The 10,166-nt window shown below is 54.6% G+C and overlaps 1 protein-coding gene across 4 annotated transcripts in view; it reads right to left on the bottom strand.

The window, feature by feature from the left end:
• Positions 1–258: 258 nt before the first annotated feature.
• The window catches only part of ECSIT (ECSIT signalling integrator), a 51,131-nt gene continuing 41,223 nt past the window's right edge, over positions 259–10,166 (bottom strand). For 2 of the 4 annotated variants that reach the window (XM_029585121.1, XM_029585124.1), the window contains 6 exons: positions 5,050–5,473; positions 4,644–4,867; positions 4,252–4,300; positions 3,239–3,387; positions 2,442–2,547; positions 259–1,468 (listed from right to left, as the gene is read on the bottom strand). In XM_029585121.1, the coding sequence (XP_029440981.1) occupies positions 1,251–1,468; positions 2,442–2,547; positions 3,239–3,387; positions 4,252–4,300; positions 4,644–4,867; positions 5,050–5,473 (1,170 nt within the window). In that variant the 3' untranslated portion in view covers positions 259–1,250. Of the gene's footprint in view, positions 1,469–2,441; positions 2,548–3,238; positions 3,388–4,251; positions 4,301–4,643; positions 4,868–5,049; positions 5,474–6,116; positions 6,256–7,731; positions 7,840–7,882; positions 8,008–10,166 lie in introns of those variants that run through there. The other 2 variants (XM_029585122.1, XM_029585123.1) reach the window with 2 other exon arrangements.

Raw genomic sequence — 10,166 nt, 5'->3', positions numbered from 1 at the left:
GAAGCTTTCACACTAAGCTCTTTTTTGAACTTATATTTGACCTTTTCAGGGAGTAAAAACGCCTCCCCACCCACCTCCTAAAAGATATCTTTACCCGGAGCACTACAGCCTCCCAGGATCCACGGGTGGCTCAGTGCTCAGAGGGAGCCACTTATAAACCACAAGTCCCGCGGTTCACATCCATCTTCTCTTTGATTTAAACACACTTCGATGTGATTTTTATTACAATAAACTTACTCATCAGGAAAACAGCAAGTGCCCACCGCCTCTATCCATCATAATTCAGTCATCAGCCAATACACAGTACAGAGCAATATCCCCAGCCCCGGTGAATGCTCGGATTTCCCCTTCTCCTTGGCAGCTGTAAAAAGTGGGTAAAATATATGGGGATAGGGGGATACAGAAATAAGAGAAGGCATGGAAGAGGCAGTCGGGATGTGGAAAGAAGCAGCTCTGGATGTCAGTGATTGCAGGGAGGATGCCTGGCCACGTAGTCGCTGGGGCAAGCCCAGAGGCGATAAAACGCCTCGGGTACTTGGCCATGAAGGCAAAGGGCAGAAGAGCCCAGCTCCGATTCGGATTGAGAGCTGCAGGAGGAGGAAATTACCAGGCCAACCCTCCGCCCCCAACAATAGCATTTCACTTTATTCCACCTTACAGTCACACGACAGCATCACTAGACACATAAACCAGAGAAACAAAAAGACGGCGGTACAGGCGATATCTGTTTTCCGTGTGCGAGATGTCGCCTGGCACTTCAGTACAGCCCTGGGGTGAACCCCAGGCAGCCGCCTCGCCTACGTACCCGGTCCTCAATGACGCACTCGCCTCTTACTTCAGCGGCGGCAGCTTCTCGCCTGGGTGCCCGCCCTCAGGCATCCATGGCCCCCCCTTCGGAACGACCCAGGCCCGAAGGGATACACCGACTGCCGACTGGTGCTCAACGGCTGAAAATAAAGCCCTGTGGGAGAAAACCCAGACAGAAACCAGCAGCGCCGCGTCTGCTGCCTCCGGGCCAGGGATGATAATGATCCACGACAAATCGACTCTGCCCAGAATCACAAACAGGGGGCTTTGCACGCTGTCAGGTTCCTCATTTATTATAACAATAAAAGTGACTTTGGTTCATGGTGTACTGCCCATTCAGTCTGAAAACGAAAGGGAGGGCACACCACGCTTTAAAGCGAGGTCCACCCTGCAAGTCCTGTCCAGCACGGCCACGATCTCGGAGCGGCAGCGGGGCAGGGCTGTCACAGCTTCATTTCCCGGCTGTGAACAGCCTCTTCTTCGGGCGTCTCCTCTGCCTCCGTCCCCGCCTGGAGTTCGTGGGGGCCGGGATCCAAGCGGAAGACCACGGGAATGCGGCCCAGGGCGGGGTTGGTTTCCTGCAGCCCGCAGATCCACTTAGCCAGCGTGGCCTGGTCTCCAGCACCAGCCATACACATGGCGAAGACCGGACCTTCCTCCACTGCCGGGGAAGGGGGAAAGAAGGGAAGAAACGGGGATTGTGATCAGATTCTGAGCACATAACACACACACACACACTGCAGTGGTTCCTGCAGCCTTCCCCTCCCTGGCTACAACTCGGCAGTAACAACTGAAGCGAATGAATAACTGGGCTCAAGCAGCTCTCTGTTACCTGACAGAACTCGCTATCGGGGAGGGGAGGATCAGCCCCACACAGGGAGGAAAGCGATACCAAGAGGTATCAGCAATCCGGCTTCTCGTGCCAGAAGCTTTGCAGCTAAACATGGAAAGAGAAACCGAATCACAGGAGCAGGTGCAGGAACCTCACTCTGACCCCTTCTGGAAAAGGGACAGGAAACATTAGGGCCGGTGTAAGGATCGAGGGATAGCGCTTTCTGAGCACAGCCCCTCCCCTCGCACTGCCCCGCAGCATCAGCACTGGAACGACAGCGTTCCCTGCAGTGCAGCCCCCTCTCCTAGCACTGCTATGAAGCATTGGCACTGGAACGACTGCGTTCCCTGCAGCGCAGCCCCTCTCCTCGCACTGCTATGAAGCGTGGGCACTGGAACGACTGCGTTCCCTGCAGCGCAGCCCCTCTCCTCGCACTGCTATGAAGCGTTGGCACTGGAACGACTGCGTTCCCTGCAGCGCAGCCCCTCTCCTCGCACTGCCCCACAGCATCAGCACTGGAACGACTGCATTCCCTGCAGCGCAGCCCCTCTCCTCGCACTGCTATGAAGCGTTGGCACTGGAACGACTGCGTTCCCTGCAGCGCAGCCCCTCTCCTCACACTGCTATGAAGCGTTGGCACTGGAACGACTGCGTTCCCTGCAGCGCAGCCCCTCTCCTCGCACTGCTATGAAGCGTTGGCACTAGCTCTGATTCAGTTGCATGATTCATCCTTGTGCCTTTCTGCCTGCCGTGCTGACATCCTGTCCCAGGCTCTCTGCCTCTCCTGCACCGCGATTATTACCTTCGTCCACGTCAAAGCTGTCGTCGTCCCCCAGGTCCCGCTCCAGGTCCAGATCCAGTTGCATGGGATAATAGAAGTTCCTCTCAGCATCCACGACCTCTTCCTCCTGCAGTTTGGGGAGGGGGGTGCGGAGGGGGGTGCGGACAGAAGAGGGGTTAATCTCGGGAGCAGGCACGTACGTCCCAGACTTACAGAGCTCCTCAAAGCCGCGGAGGATTGCAGCTAATGCATATCGATTTGCATTAATGATATGCAGGAATTTCCCTTGCCCATAAGAACAGGCCATGCTGGGTCAGACCGAGGGTCCATCAAGCCCAGCATCCTGTTTCCAACAGAGGCCAATCCAGGCCATAAGAACCATAATTTCTGTTCCCTTCCTCCTGCCACACCAGTCCAGTCCTTCCCCCACCTACCAGCAGATGGAGGCGCACAGCGCTGTTTCCCTCATGTGACATCACTGCCACGACTTAGGGGGGCTGGAATCCAATATCCTGCCAAAGCTTCGGTTCCGATCCCTTTGGGGTTTTTGTTTTTTTAACACCCTCCCCCCCCCCCCCCCCCCGGAAGAAAAGCTAAAATGCAGGGAAGGGGGAGACTGGACTGGGCGAGATGGAAACGGCTTCCCTCATCCCATTCTCACCCTCTCATTCACTGAATGACCTCCTTCAAGGACACTTAACCTCCCTGACCTTGGGGTCACATTGAGAATTGCACCGCGTCCGTAGCGAGCACTGTCCTTAAACCCGACCGCAGACCCCATGACAAATCTTGGGTTTTTTAGTTTAGTTTTTTTTTACCTTTTCCCCTGGCGGCGGCAACTCTGCCCGCAGTATGTAGTAATATACGCAGGTCGTCTTCAGCCACAGAGGGAAAGGACCCTCCACATACACGGGTCGGTCTGGATTGTGCCGCCTCAGAAGAGACTGCTGATCTGGGCTCTGGACCCCTGCAAGAAGAGAGACCTATGTAAAGGGTATTAGGAAAAAAAAAAATAAGAGCCGTGTGTGTGAGGTCTCAGTACTGGAATAGCAGGGGACGCTGCAGGGCAGGAGTGAGGTGCATTGGCAGAGCTGTGTGTGAGGGTCTCAGTACTGGAATAGCAGGGGGTGCTGCAGGGCAGGAGTGAGGAGCATTGGCAGAGCTGTGTGTGTGTGAGGGTCTCAGTACTGGAATAGCAGGGGGTGCTGCAGGGCAGGAGTGAGGTGCATGGGCAGAGCTGTGTGTGTGAGGGTCTCAGTACTGGAATAGCAGGGGGTGCTGCAGGGCAGGAGTGAGGTGCATTGGCAGAGCTGTGTGTGTGTGAGGGTCTCAGTACTGGAATAGCAGGGGGTGCTGCAGGGCAGGAGTGAGGTGCATTGGCAGAGCTGTGTGTGAGGGTCTCAGTACTGGAATAGCAGGAGGTGCTGCAGGGCAGGAGTGAGGTGCATGGGCAGAGCTGTGTGTGTGAGGGTCTCAGTACTGGAATAGCAGGGGGTGCTGCAGGGCAGGACTGAGGTGCATTGGCAGAGCTGTGTGTCAGGGTCTCAGTACTGGAATAGCAGCAGGTGCTGCAGGGCAGGAGTGAGGTGCATTGGCAGAGCTGTGTGTGAGGGTCTCAGTACTGGAATAGCAGGGAGTGCTGCAGGGTAGGAGTGCGGTGCATTGGCAGAGCTGTGTGTGAGGGTCTCAGTACTGGAATAGCAGGAGGTGCTGCAGGGCAGGACTGAGGTGCATTGGCAGAGCTGTGTGTGAGGGTCTCAGTACTGGAATAGCAGGGGGTGCTGCAGGGCAGGAGTGAGGTGCACTGTCACCCCCCTGAAAGCTGACCTACCTACAATATACGGGAGTTTTAACCCCATCTCCTCATCCACTGAGGGCATCTGTAGGGAGGAAGGTGAAAGGAGAGAACACAGAGTCACTGAGAGAGCAGCAATGCACGTGGAACGTGGGAGGCGTCTTGTGTCGCCTGGGAATAGAATCAGCAGTTACCGGGCCCTGCTCTCCTGCTCCCCCCCCCCCCCCCCCCCCGACGCTCTCACTACAGCTTCCCCACAGGGCCCTGTGTATTTTACCAGACCCCCCTTCCACCCTTACAACGGGCTGGACTGGCAGCGGAACAGGTGACCGAGGGGGCCGAAAATGCTAGAGAAGGGGGGGGGGGGCTCCTTAAACCATCCCCTGCAGGCCGGCGGGGGTCGCCTCTCTCTCTCCCGTCCCCGTTACCTGGTAGACTGTGATCCTGGCGTCCAGGTCTGCCGCCATCCTCCGCAGGCTCAGCCTGGCCACGTCGGTGGGGTCCCGGGGCAAGGGCTTCGGCACCGGGAAGGGGTTGAGGTTCCTGAACTTGGGGAACCAGTACATCAGGCGCCGGTACTTGAGGAACGGGTGGCTCCGCTGTCCGAAGACTTGCAGCAGGAGGAACTTGGTCTGCGCGTCAGGGAGGATCCCTGCCAAGGGGGGGGGGGGGGGGGAGAGAGAGCGGAGTCAGAGGGAGGGGAGGCAGGGCCGCGGCGCGCGGCTTCTCGGGCCCTAGTCCACCGTGCAGCAGGGAACAGGGAAAGGGGGCTCCAAGCCGCCTGCTAGAGGGGTCAGGACCCCGGGGGGGTCACCCGACCGCCGGGCGCCTTACCGTAGGTCTCCATCTGCTCCAGCACCTGCACGCCGCACTCCTGCTGCCGGGGGTAGTGGTTGAACATGCGCTGGTAGGCGTTCTGGGCCACGAACACCTCCTTGGGGAAGACGTCCAGCAGGGCGTTGTAGACGCGGAGGTCGCGCTCCACCCCGAACTCCGGCATCTTCCGCAGGGCCGCGTAGATGAAGTCCACGTGGCCCCTCCGCCGCACGTCCCTCCCGCAGAAGGCGGCCAGCACCTGGCCGAAGGCGGCCTTGCTCCTGCCGTCCCGGCCGACCTGATCGAAGAAGTCTTCGTAGGTCACCAGGGACTTCTCCTCGGGGCGAGCTTCCCACCCTGGGCCCCTCCCGGGGGGCGCCGGTTTAGAGCTGGGCCCGCGCGCGCCGGTTCTGAAGCCGCGTGACGCGCACGGGCGCGAAGTCTGGAAGGGAGACAGAGCGGGTGACCCAATTATTGCTAGGGCTTTAGTGGTTTTTAGGCTTTATTTATTTAGTTAGTGTTAACAAAGTTTCTTAAATTAAAGATAACATAAAATACATAAAAAGAAAATAAAATACAATACATTTCATAAAAACAGAAAAATTAGTCATAAAAAATATTAATACATATATAAAATTAAATCATAAAATGCTCACATTAACTGATCAACACCCCCCATGCCAGAAAAAATAAAATAAAATAGGTGTTCATCGGATATCAGTGTAATCCGCTTAGCACAAAAATATTTCGACCAACAGAAGAAAAACACCACTTCCCCTAATGCAGTCACATCCCGCTCCTTGCTTGCCTTGCTCCTCCACTCTCTTTTTTGCGCCTTTTCCACACAGACGACGCTTCAGCTGCCCAAATAAAGCGTATTTTAATTCAGCCAGAAAAAGGCACCCAGGAATAGCTCCTGCGCCGTGAAACACCATTAACCACCGATTACTTTGTAAATAGACCCCCTGCATTTACCATTTACAGGCAGCTAAGAGCAGAAGCCCCAGTTATAACACACGAGGCCCCCTGGATCTAGGCCGAGGGGGGGCGGCAGGAGGGGGGAGGGTCCCGTACTGGCCTGATACCTGAGCCCAGCTGATAGTCTCTCGAGGTCCCCGCGCTCGCCCCGGGGCCAAGAGGCCCCCGCATGCCTCTGCAGCCAGCCGCAGCAGCAGCCGGGTACTCCTCATCTTCACAGCCGCTCTCTCCGAAATGACAGCTAGGCTAGAGAGAAAGGGAGAAATGAGCAACCTGCTGATCCCCCCGCCCCCCACGGGGCCACACTGAGGGTCATCTCTCCCTGCCAGCGTCTGAACTAGTGTACTGTGACCCCCATCCCCCCTCCCTTACAGCATGACCGCCTCAGTACAGACGGGTACCGACTCCTACCCTTACAGTGTGACCCCCCTCAATATAGGAGGGAGCTGACCTCCACCCTTACATAGTGACCCCTCAATATAGGAGAGAGCTGACCCCCAACCCTTACAGTGTGACCCCCCTCAATATAGGAGGGAGCTGACCTCCACCCTTACACAGTGACCCCTCAATATAGGAGGGAGCTGATCCCTACCCTTACAGTGTGACCCCTCAATACAGGAGGGAGCTGATCCCTACCCTTACAGTGTGACCCCTCAATACAGGAGGGAGCTGATCCCTACCCTTACAGTGTGACCCCTCAATATAGGAGGGAACTGATCCCTACCCTTACAGTGTGACCCCTCAATATAGGAGGGAGCTGACCCTCACCCTTACATTGTGACCCCTCAATATAGGAGGGAGCTGATCCCTACCCTTACAGTGTGACCCCTCAATATAGGAGGGAGCTGATCCCTACCCTTACAGTGTGACCCCTCAATATAGGAGGGAGCTGATCCCTACCCTTAGAGTGACCCCCTCAATATAGGAGGGAGCTGATCCCTACCCTTACAGTGACCCCCTCAATATAGGAGGGAGCTGATCCCTACCCTTACAGTGTGACCCCTCAATATAGGAGGGAGCTGATCCCTACCCTTACAGTGTGACCCCTCAATATAGGAGGGAGCTGATCCCTACCCTTACAGTGTGACCCCTCAATATAGGAGGGAGCTGATCCCTACCCTTAGAGTGACCCCCTCAATATAGGAGGGAGCTGATCCCTACCCTTACAGTGACCCCCTCAATATAGGAGGGAGCTGATCCCTACCCTTACAGTGTGACCCCTCAATATAGGAGGGAGCTGATCCCTACCCTTACAGTGTGACCCCTTAATATAGGAGGGAGCTGATCCCTACCCTTACAGTGTGACCCCTCAATATAGGAGCGAGCTGATCCCTACCCTTAGTGACCCCCTCAATATAGGAGGGAGCTGATCCCTACCCTTACAGTGTGACCCCTCAATATAGGAGGGAGCTGATCCCTACCCTTACAGTGACCCCCTCAATATAGGAGGGAGCTGATCCCTACCCTTACAGTGACCCCCTCAATATAGGAGGGAGCTGATCCCTACCCTTACAGTGTGACCCCTCAATATAGGAGGGAGCTGATCCCTACCCTTACAGTGTGACCCCTCAATATAGGAGGGAGCTGATCCCTACCCTTAGTGACCCCCTCAATGTAGGAGGGAGCTGATCCCCGCCCTTACAGTGACCCCTTCAATGTAGGAGGGAGCTGATCCCTACCCTTACAGTGACCCCTTCAATGTAGGAGGGAGCTGACCCCTACCCTTACAGAGACCCCTCAGTGCCGTGCCCAGCTCTTTTCCTATGTATAGCGGAGTCCTGGCGCGGTATATGAGAAAGGGGCGGTCCCCTTCATCCGGGGCCCGGCCGAGCCTAGCTCAGCAAGCCTCACCCGCGTACGTCCCCGCTCTGACCTGTCACGGCGCCCGCTTCCTGGGCACCGCCATCTTGGCTGCAGTTACGTCAGAGGCGCCGCCGCGTTCACTGCCCCCTGTTCCGCCGCGCTGAAGTTCCGTGGCAGGAAGGTTCCTACGGGGGGCGACGGGCGGGAGCGCAGCTTGGGGCACCAGGGGCAGAGCGTGCAGAAAGAGGCTCCCGAGTGCAAATCCCCTCCCCGGGGCTCCACCTGCCCCCACTACGCACCGAGAGGAGGGCAAGCAATATCCTCGCCCAGGCCACAGGGAGAGGAGCCACGCCGGAGTTCCTCTGTAAAAAAACAAAAAAAGCAGCTGTGCCCGCTCCAGGGGCCAAAGTGCCCCCAGGCATGGCGAGGGCTGGTCCCCCGCAGTCACAGACTAACCCAAAAGGATGGTGAGGGGGGCTGGAGGGGCATTCAGTCTCCTCCTGCTTGAAAGCAGTGGGGCCAATTTTACCCCATCCCTATAGATGCCCAACGCCGAGGGCATAAATACAGGAGGGTCCGCTGATAACAGGGCACCTGGATTTCCAGAAAGCATTGACAAAGTCCCTCCTGAGAGGCTTCCTAAGAAATGGGATGGGGGCAGGGTGCATCGCCAGCTGAAAGAAAAGAGAGAGCAGGGCAATAAATGGAAAATGTTCCCAGTGGAGGAGGGTGAATAGTGGAGCACCCCAGGGATCTGTAGTGGGACCGCTGCCTTTTAACATAACTCATAAATGACCTGGAGCTGGGAATGATAAGTGAGGGGATCAAATTTGCTTATGAGACAAAATCATTCAAAGTTGTTAAACCACAAGAGAATTGTGAGAAATTGCAAGAGGACCTTGCAAAACTGGGGAGACTGGGAATGCAAATGGTAAATTATAACCAACTTGGAAATGGGAACAAGTGAGGTGATCAAATTTACCGATGACACAAAATTATTCAAAGTTGTTAAATCGCAAGAGGATTGTTAGAAATTGCAAGAGGACATTGCAAAACTGGGAGACTGGGCATGCAAATGGTAAATTAAATTTAATGCAGAAAAGTGCAAAGCGATGCACTTAGGGAACAGTAGCCCATATTATAGCTACATAATGCAAGGTTTCACATTAGGAGTCACCATTCAGGAGAAGGATGTAGGTGTCATCATTGATAATACATTGAAATCTTCTGCTCAGTGTGCAGCAGCAGCCAAGAAAGCAAACCGAATGCTGGGGATTATTAGGAAGGGAATGGAGAATAAAACAGAGAATATCCTAATGCCTCTGTATCCCTCCATGGTGCAACCTCATCCTGAGTACTGTGTGCAGTTCTGGTCACTGCATCTCAAGAAAGATAGAGCAGAATTAGAAAAGGTACAGAGGAGGGTGACCAAGATGATAAAGGGGATGGAACAGCTCCCCTATGAGGAAAGGCGAAAGAGTTTAGGACTCTTCAGCTTGGAGAAGAGACGGCGGAGGGGAGGGGAGGTCTATAAAATAATGAGTGGAGTGGAACAAGTAAATATTAATCAGTTATTTATGAAGTTACTAAGTGATACATTTTAAAACTAATAAGAGAAAATATTTGTTTTACTCAACGCACAATTAAGCTTTGGAATTTGTTGCCAGAGGAAGTGGTGAAAGCTGTTAGTGTAGCTGCGTTTAAAAAAAGAAGGTTTGGACAAGTTCCTGGAGGAAAAATCAATTATGCATTATTAAGTTGGTGTTGCAGAAATCCGCTGCTTATTCTTGGGATAAGCATCTTGGAATCTACCTGTCGCTCGGGATCCTGCCAGGTACTTGTGACCCGGATTGGAAACAGGATCCTGGGCTCGATGGACCTTTGGTTCTAACCCGGTGTGGCAAGGAATGATGTTCTTGTCTTCTAACTTTCTTTACAAACTCTCCTCCAGATTCCCCAGTGCAGTGCTGGAGAAGGTGTGTGGTTTTAGCGGGGACTTGCAGACATAGCTGCTGGTCCTGCCCTGTCTAGTGCAAGCTTTTCTGGTCACCAGATGCACCATTGCGCTATTCTGGAAGGCCACCCCAGGCACAGTGCGATGGAAGAGGCAGATGTGTGAACTCGCTTTGATTGAAAAGTGAACGTATCCCGTAAGGGTGGGGGGGGGAGGCTGACAAGGTATGGGGAAAGTTCAGGGGGTTTATGTTACCTTACAGTTACTGCCTACCCCCCCCCCCCCCTATATATCAGAATCTCCCCCCCCCCCCCGTTTAGATAACCTTTTTCACGTATCCCACTTTGATAATTTTACTTATATAATCTAATCTGTTATTTGTATGTTCTGAATGTTCCTT

This window comes from Rhinatrema bivittatum, chromosome 19 (assembly GCF_901001135.1).
Source record: "Rhinatrema bivittatum chromosome 19, aRhiBiv1.1, whole genome shotgun sequence".
NCBI lineage: Eukaryota > Metazoa > Chordata > Amphibia > Gymnophiona > Rhinatrematidae > Rhinatrema > Rhinatrema bivittatum.
This window is presented reverse-complemented; position numbering and strand designations above follow the sequence as displayed.